This window comes from Charadrius vociferus, unplaced genomic scaffold (genome assembly GCF_000708025.1).
Source record: "Charadrius vociferus isolate BGI_N301 unplaced genomic scaffold, ASM70802v2 scaffold799, whole genome shotgun sequence".
Classification (NCBI taxonomy): Eukaryota; Metazoa; Chordata; class Aves; order Charadriiformes; family Charadriidae; genus Charadrius; species Charadrius vociferus.
The window spans coordinates 5,895-23,418 of record NW_009649954.1 but is presented as its reverse complement, the minus strand read 5'-3'; the positions used below and the strand labels follow the sequence as shown (position 1 = coordinate 23,418).

Genomic DNA, 17,524 nt, shown 5'->3' with positions numbered 1-17,524 from the left:
GCTTAGTCACAGTGATTAGATCAGAACAAGCAGATTACAAAACCTTAGGTCTTACCTTTCCGTACAATTTTGTCCAAAATGTTAAAGTAGTTCTTCTGTGCTGCACCACTCAGTGAAGTTAACTGTGATTTTGCAATTAGCTGCAAGAGCTAGGACAAAGAATTAAAACTCATACAAATGACAGAAGTAAAGGATGGTTTCAAATACACACTTTCAGTACATACATTCACCTAAAACAGCCTAGAGCACTGCAACCATATTTCATGAAAACACAACTAGAGAGTTCAGAAAACAAAGCCAGACAAATGCAGAAAGCCTTAGGCACTCCCACTGGCATCCCATGAACAACTCATGAAGAGATGCACGTTTTCAAACTACTACACAAATACTTGTATTTATCTCTGTGATAGAGTCTTTGTAAGGTGTAATGAAACAATGGAGGGAGACTGTTTGGAGGCTCACAAATAGGCTCTCAGCCTGGAGAAGAGAAGGCTCCAGGGAGACCTTACAGCAGCTTTCCAATTACCTGAAGGGGACCTACAAGAAAGCTAGAGAGGGACTTTTTACAAGGGCATGTAGTGATAGGACATGGGGTAATGGCTTCAAACAGGAAAAGGGGAGATTTAGATTAGGTATTAGGAAGAAATTTTTCACTGAGGATGGTGGTGAGACACTGGAACAAAGTGCCCAGAGAAGTTGTGGATGGCCCATCCATGGAAGCATTCAAGGCCAGGTTGGATGGGGCTTTGAGCAACCTGGTCTAGTGGGAGGTGACCCTGCCCATGGCAGGAGGGGTGGAACTAGATCAGCTTTAAGGTCCCTTCCAACCCAAACCATTCTATGAAATGTGGTCTTTGATGTGGGTAGGTCCTAAACCCCCTAACAGATTTAGTGGCCAGCAACACCCCTGTGAACTGATACCAACCACCAGACTTCCAATTTCTGAGTGAAAGTATCATACTGGTCAAATTGAGGTGTGATGGACTTAGTGCACTACTTTCTGCTCATGGAGGGGTAATGCTAGATTTTACCTAAACTGGGGGGAGGGGAAGAAAAATCTCTGTGTATTACTCCCACATTCAGGTCCCTGGTAGAAGAAACCACAGTAATCTAATAATGAGACCTGTACATACTGTATTAGTAACTTTTCCTTAACTATATAGTAAGCATCTCCTAACAGTCCACATGTTTCTCTCTGGGTCTCCTGTGAATAGAAGAACAGCAAAAACAGTGGGAGTGGTTTAGGGGAACGTAACCAGAATAGCTTAAGTTCTTGCTGCACATGAATGCCAAGCTTTAGCTGCTGGAGGCAGCCCTTGCTCCATTCTGAAACCTTTGCTTTTACATTTTAGATTGTTTTGTAGCTGGTAAGGACCATTGGCAAGGACAATTGCTTCTTCAACAATAAGTGGTCTCGTCATATGAACTGTAAGAGAGACTTTGATGTTACGGCAGTGTTGCAATGTTTAGAAGTGTGGCACTGAGCTTTAAAATGGCAATTCATAATGCTGAGTTCAGACCAAGTCTTCTCAATACATCAGAAAGGGAAAGCAGGGAGCAGAAACCAGCATCCCCTACAGAGCGCTCGAAACACTAACCTGCAGAGCCGTGCTTTGTAGGACAGCATCAACTATTGGCACACAGGGTTAACAAAGACTAAGTCTGCCAAAAATTATTTTGTATCTTCATTTCTAAAACACTGATTTGACACTACACTCAACATTAATTTTCCTTTGGAGGAAGAGAGAATACACCTGTTCTCTCCCTGATTTAATAATGTTCCTTCTGGCTTCTCTGCATGATCCCTGACAAAACATTATGTGCTATGAAAGGAGGAAATAATTCTCCTGATGTATTTAAATATAAGCAATCTATTTATACAGTTTTTGAGACTAGATATCAGGACCTCTTCCTTGGCGTTTTCAAAGCCTTTTAGTTTGATTAATAATTTAGAGCACACGTAGAGGTAGTTTGCCAATTGTGCAATTTTGCCAAGTTTGCCAATTGGCAGTTTGCCAATTCAAGCAAGTATTTACATTTCTCTTGATTAATTAAAAACAAAAAATCAGTTATTTCACTCAGACTAAAGATTAAACCAAAGAAACAAATTCCACCTGGCTCATTTGAATGAAGATTCCAATTCAGTGAAGGTTAATATGCAAGGATTAAGACAATTTTAGCAGGTGCATGAGTACAAGGATCTGACACAAGTTCAGTCTGATACATGCATAGCCATGGCTTATGTTGTCTACTAGAGATTATAACTTTGAATGGATCAACTGTTTATTCAAATGGAAACATTTTGGAAAAATACCACCCATATCAAACTCAATGTATCAGACATTTAACAGCTAAGACATGATCATTATACTACACCACAAACAAGTGCAGGAAAACAGCTGATCCTACCCTCCTCCTCCCACAGGGGTCCTGGGCAGACATCTATATTAACTTTTAATAATGACTGGGAGGTTGTTAGTTGGCTGGAGAATCAAAATGGATCACCTTGGTGGTGTGGGATCAAAGAATAGCTATCTAGTAGGGCTTGGTATCTAAAAACCGTCTTCTTGATTTATATCTTGCTATCTTAAATGCAACAAGCAGAACACCATGCATAAAATTAATCATCATCGTATTCATTCATAACTAGGAATAAACCTTAGAGGAGAAGAAATAAGAACTGCTGCACTGCATTAAATGAGATCTGCGCAGAACATCTCCACCATTAGAAACTTCAGGGAAATATGAACTTGTATAAAGCAGATGGGTATGGGATGACTGGCTTCTTATATTAGGTCTCAGTTGCAGACTGGCTTAAGACCCAATAGAGCAGATTAAACATCCTTTTTAAAAATCTGTTGCAACTTTGCATATTACTGACATCCACACAGATGTTTTAATTTATTAGCTGCAACACCCCAAATGTTTCTCAAGTCAACAAGTTCTACAGTTACAGAATGAGCAGCAGCTGTCATTCATATCGATCATGTTTATTAGAAGCTCAGTAACTCTTAAGGTCTTAGATGTGCACTTTCTATACCTGTTGATAAAAGTCAGTTTGCTTCCATCACCTCAGATGAACTAATGCAGAGATATAATTTTTTTGTAATTGTAAAACAATTCTAAAGTTTTAAAAAAAAAATCAAGTAAATTCTAAAATGCTAAAAGGATTTTGGAAGTTTGCCCACTATTCTAAACCCACCCTAATTTCTTGGTGTTTACCTTACTCTAGTAATGGTTTGGATCACAAAGCCAAGTTTCTGAATTTTAAAGTATTGCTAGTTTCTCAACAATCTTAAGCCTGGCTAACTAAACCAACCATTTTATGTTTTTTCTCGAACAGAAGGGAAATTGGTCAATGTGATTATGTTAGACTGCATATTGTTCTGATCAACTGTTTTCAGCAACCCAGCATAGGAACTGCAGCATCTAAAAATCATGTAAGGTTCTAGTTCTGGATTCATTCTACCTGGTTACCATTCAAGTGAGGTGCTCAAGGTTGACCCCATTTATAACACGATTCATCTCTTTTAGGTGCTCTTTTTTGTTCCTACTGTTTGAGACCAAAAGATCTTGCAAAAGACCACGGTTCTTGTTTCTGCTCCCAAAACAGCATTAAAAAGCAATGTTCTAAACCACAATACATAGATATACCAAAAAATCTGCAAGGTGAATAAAATAGGCAAGTACCCTAACCACTAGCCTGGAAGCAAATCCTTTTTGCTTTGTTTCCTTTGGTCCCGCATCTTTGTTTTTCTGGCAGTATAATACACTGTCTCAGCTTCACAAGGATGGCTAGAATGTGTTTTCTCTCCAAATACTCCATGGCCTAGTGGCAAGGGTGTTCTCCTGGTATGTTTATTTAATTTTGATTTGTGTCCTTTCAAGCTCTGGATACGTTCCAACCACTACATTATTTGTGAACAGCCTCACCACTGAGCTGAACTCTAGTCCTGATATGTCTCACATTTTGAGCTTCTCTAGGAGTTTGGACAAGCACTTTACTACCTCAAGTTAAATGACAAAAAAACCCCATTGGGACTAGACAGAAAGACCAGTATCTCCCAGAACAAGTATTTACAAGTGGGCAGCTGGTTAGGCATCAAAGAATTTAAGGCATAACGTTGTGGAGCTCTCTAAAGTAAAAGTTACATAGTTCTGGAAAACAGGCAGATAGCACTACTGTCCAGAACCTACAGGTTCCATGCACTTGATTCTCAATTTAAGATTAGACCTGACCCAGAGAAATTAACATAGTGAGAAAGGGACTTTCCAAGGAATCATGAGATTAGTATACCGTAATTGTTACTATAGACTTCATGTCACTACAGTATTTATAAAAGAAAACTTGCAATAACTCATTTCTGGAAGACAAAGAAAGGAAGACTGAAAAAGCTGGAGTGTTGTTTTAAGGGATGTTAACAAAGGTAAATACATAGATGTGTTGTCCTAGATAAAAATAAATAAATAAAATGCAACGAATCACAGGACTGTTAAGAAGCTGCAGAAGAAACAGAAACTGCAGAATATTTACACATCAAATACTCTTCTGGAAATTGCTATTTTATGCATATTTAAGACAGTATATTTAAGATGTACTACACTTTGCTAGCTTTGGTTGTATAGGAATTATTTTGTCTTTAAAGAGACTTCACTACCCAGAACTGATGAACAACAACTGAAACTACTATCAGTGTTTCCCTGTAAATGCATAGCACACTGGCCATCACAATCGTCCTCAAGCTATAGGCTTTCATAGAGCAATATAACGAGTTTTCACCAAAGAAAAATTACTCAGTTTAAAGTTGCTTCATGCAGTAGGAATTACATATGAACAGGATATTTATACAGTCACAAATCATCAGCTGTTCAGTGCCAAATGATTTCTTTTGCACACTAAGCACATCAGCAACTGCACTTTTAAAATATGCATGTAAAATAAAGAGCTTACTTTGACCACGTAATTGAACCTTCTGATGTCCTGAATTGCACTTGAAAAGTCTAAGCGGTTAAAGGCTTCTCCCAAAGTGCAGTAGCCATGTCTCTGAGAATAAGAATAAACACACTTTAAATGGAAAGAAACAAAGATAAAATTGAGGAAAATATTCAGAAAAGCACTCTGCCACGCAACTGACACTTATGTATACCATGCTCCCTGGACATATAATGTATCTGGACTGAAGACTTATTTAATTTCTTGTAGAACAAATGGAACCAGATAAGCTATTTGGAATTAACAGGTAGATAGGAAATATTACTTGACAGCAAGGCCTTTAAATTCATAATAATCATGCAATCTGTAATCACTGGTATCTAAGTGTCCTGGGAATCTACTTCACTACTGCATGGCCACGGTGCTAGCACTTTCTCATGGCTATCATACTTCTCATTTGCCTCAACACAAGGTAGAGCTTGTTTGTGCAGCAGTCTGAGCTTACAACCATAAGCATTAACTGACTGAGTTTATGTTCACATTAGAGGTTAAGAACACAGCTGCTTGCTCCTGGGATTGGAAGAACAAATGGTCTCAACATCTAGAATTTATTTTCTGGGTACCAGAAGTTCAGGCACAATTATTCTTAGTTACTAAGAGCAAGAAAAGTTGCATTCTCTTTTGGTGCTTCTGCATAGGTCTCTTGAGATGAAAACGGAAATTTCAGAGACTGTTGTGGAACTACTTAAGGTGGCAGCAGCAGCCTGAAATGACATGGGATCACATAAGAGGAGTAAATTTAGAGCCACAAAGCCACACAGGAGCCTTGGAGTAAACATAGCAAGGCTAGGAAAACCCTACTACTAGTGAAAGAGATGCTTGCAGACAGCAGTGTGCTAGTATGGCTTATCAGCCCAGGGAAGGAGAGGAATAAATAATAATTTGAAGTTCATTCCTAGATAGACTTCCTCGGTGAATTACGTGATGGTAAAAAGATGGCAGTACAACTTAATGTTGCTTTTTGCAATCCAGTGAAAGGTTACCTGGATGTACCATACGAGACAGTTAACTATTCACTGCAGAGAGATGGTAATTACTGCCTATTGGTTAATGACTAAATTCAGGGTCATACTACTTGCTCATCCAGTTATATACCTGAGAGCCAAGCATGCTGCACACTTTACAGTATGCACAACTTGGTTGGATAATAACAGTGAATTAACACTTGCAGGCAACAAAATTTTTATTGAAATTTAAATATTTGTGGCTGTTCTCTGTTTTAACAGTTATCAAAAGGCCACGGTTAAATGCATCAACATGATAACTCCCTTGAACAGCTGGAAGCACATTTCTAAGAAGATTCAGTTATACCTTTCCCCAACGTATCATCATGACAAAATTACTCAAAGAGCATCTCCTACTTCATTTCAACTAGATACTTGCACTTGTTTTGGTTTTCTTTATTTTCAGTGCTCTCTTATAGCATGTTTCACATGTTTATCAAGACCTTCCTACTCTTGTCAGTTTGCCCTAAAATTCAGTATCCAGTTTGGAAAAACAGTTTCCTAGTTGCAAGACAGCCATTTCGAAATTAAGTAAGTTTACAACCTGCAAGAAAGACTTGAGCCTCTGTAAATTATTTTTTAGATTAACTTAAACTGTTGCTCTGAATTTTTTGGTTCAAGTATGCTTATTCCTTGCTACTTTTTCCATTCTGCTACTTAACTTTTTACTCTAAGCTTCTGAATTTATACAAGGAATTACTTGAAAAAGATTATTGATTAATTCTAACCATCCCTGTTTTGTTGGTTTTGGTGGTGGTTTTTTTTTTTTTAAAAAAGCAAACAGGAAAGACAAATGGTCAACAATTAGAAGACAACAGCAGTGACAAGAATAAGCTAATTTGTATACCAGAATATTTTGTCTGCTTTCTGAATGGACAAGATATCCAAGCACATAATCACACATCATTAGTACACCAACTTCTTCACAAGTGGGAGGGGAAAAAAAAAATCCCAGACAGGTTATGAAAGACAGCAATGAGTGATTTTAGGCAACTTGTATTTCGGCCTGAATGTAGTTTGAAAAAACTGGGCTTATCATTCAAAACACCATAATAACATGAAAGCCTGTCATCCCCGCTTCCTTCTTACCCTAAATTTGAGATAGCACAAAAAGCATGCTTAAGACTTTTGCAGACCAATGTAAATAACTACATCTATCACAGATGAATATAAAACTGGGAAAGAGGGCTATGAATCTGGTGAAAGGCTTTGTAATATGCTTCAGACGTAGAAGAGCAGCCTCCAGGTCACTGGCCTGCAAGGCGAAGTCTTCCAGTGTCTCCTCTATGTAAGCTCTTCTCCACAACACCATGTTCTTCCCAAGTACAGAGTGCCTTATGGTCTCTCTCAGCTCTAAACTGCAAAGCCAACTTTTGCCTGTCTGGCTAGGGGCCATCACACTCACATCCTTCCCTCTCCCCTGGCTGGCATTACTGTGGATGAAAGACAGCCTTACGGTGTCCAAGTTCCACCCATCCCAGATAACCATGGGAATCCACACAGGAATGAGACTCAAACTTAAGACAGCTTCTTTTATATACAATGGATGTATTTAACTCCTGGCTTTCCAAGAGGTCATTCCAAGATATTTCATGTTCCCTTTACAGTTGCACGATACAGTTTGTATCCCAAACTGAAAGCACCTGGACTTTGTGGAATACAAGGGTCCTCTTTGTAAACTTTGAAATTGAAGTTTTACTTATACTCAAATTGACACCAAGATTCCAAAATATCAGGCAGCTGCCTGCAGACACGCTCCTTGGGGACATTACTCTGGTTTTGCAAATACTTCCAATTTTATTTCAAGGACACACAATACAGATGAGACAGACGGACTTGGAAGAGCAGTAGAGAACTATTATGTCTATGCTTGCAAATTCCCACATCTCTGCCACAGTAACCCATGTAAAAGTCACTTTGCTAGCTGACTTTGCCTCACCACATGCAGGAGTACTACACTGCCAATGAAGAGAGCCGAATACAAACCTTAAGACAACACTGCAGAAATGCATTTTTTTAATATACTATTTGTCAATTAAGCAGCACAAAGATTGTAGGAATTGACCCCCAGCATGCAGGACTTACTTCCCTGGTGCTTTCTTTATGAACATAAATCCACTTTTCACGATAAAAACCTAAAATAAAAATCAAAATATAAGAATTTTTAGGCTCCCACTTTAAGTAATGCCTTCTGGAAAGTAATTGAACAAAACAGACCATCCTCAATAAAATGCTTCATAAGATAGAAGAGATGGTAGAGCAGTTCTAAGGAAGGAAGTTTATAAAGGCTGAAGAGGATGACTGCAAGTTTTCAGAAATTATGTACTTCAAAAGACAAAAGAAAAGTTAAATAATTTTATAAATCAAATGCAAGAGTTGGCATGCAATTGGCAGAAGTAGCACAACTTTTGTCAACAGTGCACCACCAACAGTCAATTTCTCCTACAAAATCCCTGATCTTTTTTTAATCCAACAGGCTCCTTAGCATTTAACACAGGAAAGCACAGAAATGAGCAACCTTTTTCTTTCCGAACACTCCCCCCCTCTAATCTATTTTCTTCTGTAAAGGTGCCTGCTCTGCATCCATTTGCTTCAACTAGATGCAGAATGCTGCAGGGAAGTGAACTATACAAGACTAACAAAGGCAACAAGGCAGACCTTCAGCTTTCAGAAGTCTGGTATGTCATCAAATGAAAGCATGCTCTTACATACAGCCACTTGAATCTTTTGAAATACTTTACACCCAGACAAGCCTGGAGAAGCTTACAGCTTTCTGCAAGACCATGTCTGTTACAATTTTGGGAACATACAAATAATGGAGATCATTTCAAGATCAAAGCATTAGAAACACCAAAAAGTTGCTTATCAGCTTACCTTTTTTTTTTAAACCTGCTTTACCAAATTCTCCACCTCAATAAGTTTACTTGCTGTCATACACACATTTGCAGTTTAAAGTACAGGTGATCTTTTAAAAAAAGAGAACTCACAAAAGTAGCTTTGATATTTTAATTGATTTTTCTTTAAAAAGGGACTATTTTCAAGAAATTCAATACTGATAAAGCTTCTACCAAGAGTTACAGGTATTATAACAAAATATATTTATTTATGAACTGATTCTAGAGCTGTAACACTAATCAGAATTTGAATTAAGCAAAAATAAAACATCTGCTTCGGTTAAGCAAAAGCTTCCATAAGCATCCGGAATTGAATCTAGAACTAGTCAACAAAAGTGGTTAGTATCAGAAGGCATTTATTATTTGGGAATTACTATTCTTAAATGAGTTTTATTTGGATCTTTGGAAAAAAAAAATAAAAAAAAAATCACACAACAGATGATCAATGCCCCAGTTCCGTTAAGATGTATCACTTCTGACACCAGAATTTGTTGCCAATACAAAAGTAAACAACTCAGAAGGCTACTCTATAGATGAATATTATAAAATTTTGCTGTACCTACAGGAGTCTTCTAAAATAAATGAAAAAATCCCAAGCCTTACATTGTGAATCTGCATTATTCCTGAAATGATCTTTTTTCCTTTTCTTGGCTGCAAACTCGCAATCTTCAGTACTGTATATTTCTTCATCTTCATCATCACCAGTTAAGATGCTGAAATAAACATATCTAATTAGAACAGCAGTGATTAAGAATTTAACATGCATACATCTTATAATTCCTCTGCAATCAAGTCTGCCAACTGGGAAAAAATAGTTATATTTTTAATGATGTTCCTCTACCTGATCGTCTATAGCAACACATATCTTAAGAGAAAAGCTGTCTTGCTCTTCCCAGTGGGGTTGAATTTTTATGTATTTAATCACTTTGACACAAAGTATATTCCTAATAGGTATCCTGTGAGTTACTACTGACATTTAGGAAGGACTACTGAGAAGACAGTACTAATTGGACAGCTGGCTATCTGCAAAGCTCTGGTGTAAAAAAAAATTCATTGTTTGAAATAGGCCAAACCTTGAAAAGCTGAGCACACAGGCAAGTCAGTGCAGAATTACTACATAGGCGGAAAGCCAGCAAAGAAAGACATCTCTTACTACTGTCAGCTTCCGGGCAAAGAAAGCCTTTCTTCTAATAAATACCTGAATCACAACACTATGCAACATAGGTGTCACAATAATGTTTTGCCAATGACTTGTATGGCATCAAGAACCATGTGGTCTACCCTCCTCTCTCCCAGAGAGGATCAGCTATACCTATGTCACTTCTGACAGTTAACTATGTAACCCAACACTGAGGACTACACTGAATAATTTTATATAGTGTATATACAGATAGTGTGAGTATATATATATGAAAACATATATAAAGAAACTATTAAAGTTTTGTTAGATAAAGTAACTTCTCTAAAATTCACCTACACTTAAAAACTGCCTGTGCTACATAAAGTCTACACAGCTTCATAAAAGTTTTGCTTTCCATTTTTACAAATTATTGTAAGGAACAGCAATACAGCTTAGAACAGGTATTCATTTTCCTTTCCACAGGAAGATACTTCATATGAAGGCCACAGTCTTGCACAGATAACCAGAATAACTAAGGATACATAGTAGTGAAGCCTAACTGTAGGACTACTTTATTTCCCCATTATTATTCTTTGACAAGAAAGTTGTATACAAAACCCTTCCCATTCATTGCTGGTTTTAAACTGCATTTGCCAGATGAATCTATCAATATCAGTTTGAACTTCAAATTGCACGAGCAACAGCTGAACACTGTAAAACTGAAGGATACCAGCTTATTCAAAAACAACCTGTACTTGGGCATTAAGTTGCAAAAATAAAGTTTTACTAATTTATTGCTACTGGTTTACAGTTAAAATTTTAAGGCTTGAACCATATGTTAAGGAAGATGACTAAACAACACCACAGAAAAGCTTTGGGTTTTTAATCACTCTAATCAGCAAATGCTAGCTCAGCTTAAAGATACACAAGTAGAGAATACTCAGAAATAGAAAGTTGCTTTCACCTTCAGTTTAAATCCTGGAAAAAAGCTAACATACCTCTGCATTCAGACAGAGGTCTATGGAAGAAGAGGGCCTTAGTTCATGTCTTACCATTTTTAAAGCAGAGGATAAAGACTCAACAACTTCATATCTGGCAATGTTGCATAGAATATTGATATCTGGTCAAACAGCAAGAGTTTGGAGAAAAGGAACCAGCAACTGACAAAAGCAGAACATCAACTAAAATCATTAATTATGCTTTAGCTTATTGAGTGGATTGCTGCAACACATGAGAAGTTACTGGAGAACCGGAAACAGAGCACAAAGCTCCAAGACCTAGCTTTATCTTCCTAACAACAGATACAAGACTTGAGATACCGGCTGACACTCTGCAATATAACTCAGGCAGAACAGAAACACGCCCATTCCGATTGACCCAGTGCAATGGGGAGAGGAGGGAAGGCAGCATTCCTGAAGGCCAGCTTTAGAAGAGGAAGGTTAATCTTAATCTGGCAGGATTCCTTCTTTTGTTCCTGGAGAGGAAGTGTCCCTAGAAAGCAACTTAGACCAGTAACATACCTGAAGTTATTTAAAGCCCACCACTGCCCCCTAGTAATATACACTTCCTCAAGCATCAGATAAACAAGCAAGGTAGCTTAAGTACAGTCGATGAAGAATTAAGATGAAGAGGGCTATTTCAAACACTTTTGTCTGACATTCAAATTCACCTGTGACTTTCATGGAATTCTGCATGTCATTTTAGAGAAAAGACAAATTTGACTTCTCTGAAAATCTTCTCATACGAAGCTTTATTTCCTTACGTTCTCTCCCACTTAATGTGGAGAGTCTTTCTCTACTTATCCATCACCATTCTTGACAAACTTTAAGTCTCTTGCCGACAATGAAGGCCAGGGTCCCAGAGACATCAGAAGAATGGGACAGAGATACAGGCACTCCCCCAGCCTTTCTTCCAGAAATTTGGCAAGCTACTTGATAAGTAACAAAGCTGCTCCACCATTTCCAAAAGCAACCCTTCCCTCCCCACCCCTCCCAAACACCAAGCTAAGACACAAGAAACAAAATCAAGTGCTGCACATGCCATACGGTATAACAGAAGTCTTAATTTAATATTTTTACCATAATACTGCATGTGACATCTGAGAGCACCTGGAAGGATTTAAATATATATCTAATACTGCCAATTTACAGCTATTCTTACTTTCTCATCTTTACGATGCCCTCCATAAAAAAATATTCTAAAGCTTCTAAAAGCAAAGTACCTGATGTCGTTAGAACTACAATACCCTATATAAAGCATGCAATAATTTCAGCTTTTTCAAAAAATTAATTTCATGGCAGTATTTGAATAACCTCTTCGGTATGACACCTTAAGTGCTGGAAAACTTTGCAGGCCTATCCGAACTCCAACTACTCTTCCTCATCTCCTTGCTTTTTTTCTAATGGAGGAGGAATGCCCTCAAGTCATGCAATCACCTACACAGACACACTAAGTGTCTTAGAAGAGACTCAAAGCCATTTACAGCTTGACCATGCACGGAAAATCCTGAGGTTAAGTGCCTGCACCAAACAATGTTACAATATATTTGTCAAATGCCAAAATTATCTAAGACTAGATTTAAAACAAAGGACTTTTATCCAGTGTGATAAACACTTTTCTGAACACCATATCTGACTTACAGAATTAGACAAGAGACACTGCAGACTCAAATGACTACCCTGCCAGCCCAACTAGTTCATATTAGTTTAACACACAAAGGAATATCAGCATCAGGAAAATCTTAAATTAGCCTGATTCTTTTACCTCAAAGGGTAAGTGTAAGACAGCTTTACTCCTAAATCACAGGCTCCTGAGAGGTATTTCCATACAATTCCGTAAGGTAGTGCTATTCTCTCTTCCCCACCCAGCTTCAAGGACAGTGCCATGGCACTGGAAATATATATCTATGCTAGAATTTATAGGTGGAAGTTGCAGGTAGTCATGGCCAGCATTCAGCCCACAGAGCTCAAATGCACTACTGCAACCACATTTCCAGCTACTGTATGCTTTGAATACAAGGCACTCTTTGCTTATATAATATTAATTATCCAAATAAGTAAAAGCTACAGAACTGCCTTGCTTTTTTTCATCTCAGTTTCCATAAATGGAAATAATTTAAAGTGCAACTGTTGAAGCATTATTCCACATCACTTAACCAGCCTTGAGCAAACATAACCACTTGTGCAGGAACAGTTTATCATTAGGTCCACAATTTTTAACTGATTTATCAATTGGATTCACCAAGGCATTGGATGTCTAATTGAATAAGGTAAAAAAGTTCTATTTTAATAAAAACATATCCTTCAATTTACGCAAGGTATTTACATGTCTTCAAGGTTTATTTCGAAATGTGTTTATGAGCAGGTCTTTTTAATTTCTGAAGGGAAAGGATTTGTAATTAAGACAAAGTTTAGCAAGTAACTCCATCCACACTTTCTCTCACAGCAGAGAATACAAGTAATAGTAAACAGGGTTTCAGCCAACTACATAGCTTGAATTTCTTTTTAAAGGAAGACTGCCATAACTGCTCCCCTAAACACAATACTCAAGTACTACCTTTAGCATAGATTTCTACAGAGTATTTTGCTGAAAAATATTATTTCATTTAATGAGTGAAAATAAATAAAACCCTGTTAGGACAGCCAGACTAGCATATACCATCATCCCTATTCACAGGGCAGTTTACAAAGAGACAAATACTTATGTATTGTTTACTACATGCTGCTTCCACAAGGAAGGAAGCATTTTGTTGAGCCTCACCCTTACTCACTGCTATATCATGTTAACAGATATCCTAAGCTGAGCTGTCTATTCAATGTACTCAGGTAATTGTTTCCAAATAGCTTAAGACTCATTACTGCGAGGGTGGTGAGACACCAGAACAGGTTGCCCAGGGAAGTTGTGGATGCCCCATCCCTGGAGGTGTTCAAGGCCAGGTTGGATGGGCCTTGTAGTAACCTGGTCCAGTGGAAGGTGTCCCTGCCCATGGCAGGGCGGGGGTGGAACTAGAAGATCTTTAAGGTCCTTTCCAACCCAAACCATTCTCTGACTCTAAGATTGTACAGAGAACTAGCCAGCAAGACACAATACACTGCTGTACTTCAATACGAAACCCTGCACATGGGATAGAATAACGCCATGCCTGGGTATATGTTGGGTACAGACTGAATGGGAAGCAGTTTTGCAGAAAAGGAGACAGGGGTCTTGTGGAGAAGAAGCGGAACACAGGTCAGCAGCTTACCCTTGTGCTGTAGAAAGCCAACTGCACCCTGGTCTGGTGTAGCCTGCAGACTGAAAGAAGTAACCATCCCCCTTTATTTGGCATGAGAAACTGCATTCAGAGTACTGTGCCTAGTTTGGGGTTTCCCAATACAATAAAAATATTGGCACACTGGAACAAGTCCAGTGACGAGTTACCAAGGTGATTAAGCACTGGAATGCACGATGCACAAGAGTAAAAGAAACTGAGCTTGTTCAGTGTTAAGAGGTGGTGGTGGTGGAAGGAAATCTGATTAGTGCTGATATCTAACACAAGGGTATAAAAAAGACAGAGCTAGACTGTAAGGTTAGAGGAGGTGGGCAGTAATAAGTCAAGTGGTAATGGACACAAGCTGTGATAAGAGAAATTCTTAATAGGATGGGAAGGGGATATGAACATACATACACACAAAACAAAACAAAAAAAAAAAACACAGTGAGGGTAATGGAACTTGGAACAGGAGCCCAGAGAGGAATTTCCATTCTTGGAAATGCACAAAGTTCAACTGGGAAAGGCCCTATACAACCTGACCACAGCTGGCCCTGCTTTGAGCATGTGTTTGGACCAGATGACCCCCAGAGGTACTTTCCACACTAAATTGTTCTATAATATTGTGCAAGTAAACATTAATTGCTGTTTAGCAGCAAAGGCTAAGTCATAGATCCAAAGTTCCAATTTGCCAAGAAGTACCAACTTGAATTCCGTAGTCTAAGTTTGGACAGCATATATTTTTTAACTGAATAGACAGGAGCAGAATTAAAAAAAAATAAAAATAGGGCTACTATTGTAGCCTACTAAAAATATGGTGTGGTTTGGCTTCACTAAGTAGGAGATGTGCAAGATGAAGATAAGGAACTGGGGAATTGCTACAGATGAGGACATCTGCTGCAGACTAGGTTGGTCCCCAAGTCCAAGATTCTGCCAAATTGGCAAGCTAGCCTCAGAAACTCAATTCATGAAACACATGAGATTTAATGAATACTTTTTCCCCCCAGAGCATTTCATGGCCAGTCCCTCCAAATTAATGTACCTATTTTAGTTTTGAACTTTAATACTCATATCCTTCCACAAACTGTTGATTTATATCTATTTCTAGCAAGACAACTCCAGAGGAGTTCAATACTAAGTTCTTTCAAGACCAAGATTAAAAAAAATCTAGCATTTTTGCTTGAAGAAGCAATAAAAATACCTCACCTTCCTCTCTGGAGAAAAGATAAATATATCTCAACATATAATTAGCATCAGAAGAATGAAAGTCTTAATGATATTCACAAAAACAATGATCATTTATGTCATACTTGCTAAAAAAATATTCATTAAAGCAACCTACAAAATATAATTATTTAGTAACTGTGCAAATAGCTATCAAAATTAAATTAGATTTCCTTTCATTTGCCAACTATCTTAAAGATACATGAAAGAGGGAAGAAAAGATTTTTTTTCCAGAGTTATTTAAGACAACTTATACATCGGAGGTTTAACGAATGCTCTTCCAGATAAGCATAGCCTTTTGTACCCACAGTGGTCAGACTGTGTGGAAAAAGAGGTCCAAATAGTATCAGTGACAGATGAATACAAAAAGAAAAAAGGCACAAAGAAAACAGTAAGTCAACTTAATTCTTCACTGCTTGATAACTCTCGAGGTTTATTTCACATATCCAGAAAACACAGGTGTATGAGTACAGCAAGTGCTAGCTTGCCAGTAAATTCCCTCTAAATCAGATCAGTTACTGTATCATTTACTGGAGTAACAACAAAACACTGCATGTTCCCTTTTCTCATTATGAGCACATGATGCTGGAATTTATAACCAAGAACGCTATCCCTGAGAATTACTTCTTCTTGGAGAAACCAAGTAGAAATTTGTTTTGACAAAGCTACTTATATCACACCAGTGTGTGGGCATCTGCCATAAGTATTACTCTATTTAACTAATATCTTTCTCACCTGTTCCACAGGAGCACATACAGTCATATACTGGGTTAAGGAATTACCACGAAGCTACCATTAATTGTGTATTTGGAGCAAAGGCATTATATGACCGCCATAAACAGTCCCAATCAAACACCCAATCAGCAGAAATTTCAATATGCCTGTTGCACTTGCAACTTATAAGCATCACTTTTACCTTTAAATAGTGCTTAATAGGCTTTTTGTTTGTTTGGATTTTTTTAAAGTTTTTATTTTTAAAGATACACAACTTAAGATGGGATCTGAAAGACAGATCCTCCACAGGGGTCTCCTGTCTGCCTAACTAAACAAAACACACAGTTACATTTGTACACTTCTAGCATATGCAGATGATATCATCTACCACAAACACTTGCAGTCTGGATGGAAATTGAGTCAATCTGTCTTCCTAACTGCTATTACTCATGCAGAATCACCTTTTTTTTTTTATACTTACACAGTGTGACTGATATCATTCAGCTGATTGTTCCCATCCTCAAGTGCAGGACTGAAGGGTTCACATCGTTTCCATCCGTCTTCTGTTTTAACCCATCTCCATCCAGGGGACCTCCAGTCTTGGCCCAAAAATGGCATGGTTTCTGTATAAGCAGCAAGAAGATTGTTTGTGTATTATTTATTAACAAAAGTTGCAAAACATCTTGTCATTATTTCAGTTTTCTCTTTAACCTTAAATATAAATATAATGATTCCCTTGAGGAAAGAAAGTTCTCTGTAGAGCATCCTTTAAGAAACAGATTCAGTGGTTTCTTAAGTACCTTTTTGATTCTATAGCCTTATTTTTCTTGTCTTTCAGCATTTATTAGATCAACGTAGGTTTCCTAGCTCTTTAGAGAACAAAGAAAAGAATCATGGCAGTCCAAGACAGGGATGATACCAAAAGGAGCAAAATTGTATCCTGTGTCATCTGCTCCGCCATGATCAAACAGATTAGCGACTTTGAGACCTGACTAAATAAATGGTTGGTAAAGAGTTTGACAGGCCACAAAAATCGGTGTTACTCCTTTTATTTTCTTCTTGGACTTATAAATACTGAGTTTGTGCTACACTGTATCGTGATGTTTCAGTAAAGGAACTTCAATTTCAACAAGTATTTTTTCAGTTGTTGTTGAGGGTCACCTCTCACGGTAGGCCATTAACTTGATACCAGGACAAATTGAGACTGCAACATGAAGTCAATTGTGAAACATCTCCTGAAATTCCTACAAACAGATGCAACTCATAATAGGGGTCTCATTCAAAGAGTGTTCTGCTACTCTTTTTCAAAAAAGAGATTCACTTTTGACA

General features: G+C 37.9%; 1 protein-coding gene across 4 annotated transcripts in view; it reads right to left on the bottom strand.

Annotated features, from left to right (window-relative positions):
• Positions 1-16,813, bottom strand: part of FBXO25 (F-box protein 25) — a 29,841-nt gene extending 13,028 nt beyond the window's left edge. For 2 of the 4 annotated variants that reach the window (XM_009891527.1, XM_009891526.1), the window contains exons 1-5: positions 16,677-16,813; positions 9,495-9,604; positions 8,083-8,132; positions 4,952-5,044; positions 56-149 (exon numbers count right to left, since the gene is read on the bottom strand). In XM_009891527.1, the coding sequence (XP_009889829.1) occupies positions 56-149; positions 4,952-5,044; positions 8,083-8,132; positions 9,495-9,604; positions 16,677-16,813 (484 nt within the window). Of the gene's footprint in view, positions 1-55; positions 150-4,951; positions 5,045-8,082; positions 8,133-9,494; positions 9,605-16,676 lie in introns of those variants that run through there. The other 2 variants (XM_009891528.1, XM_009891529.1) reach the window with 2 other exon arrangements.
• Between the last annotated feature and the right edge of the window lie 711 nt (positions 16,814-17,524).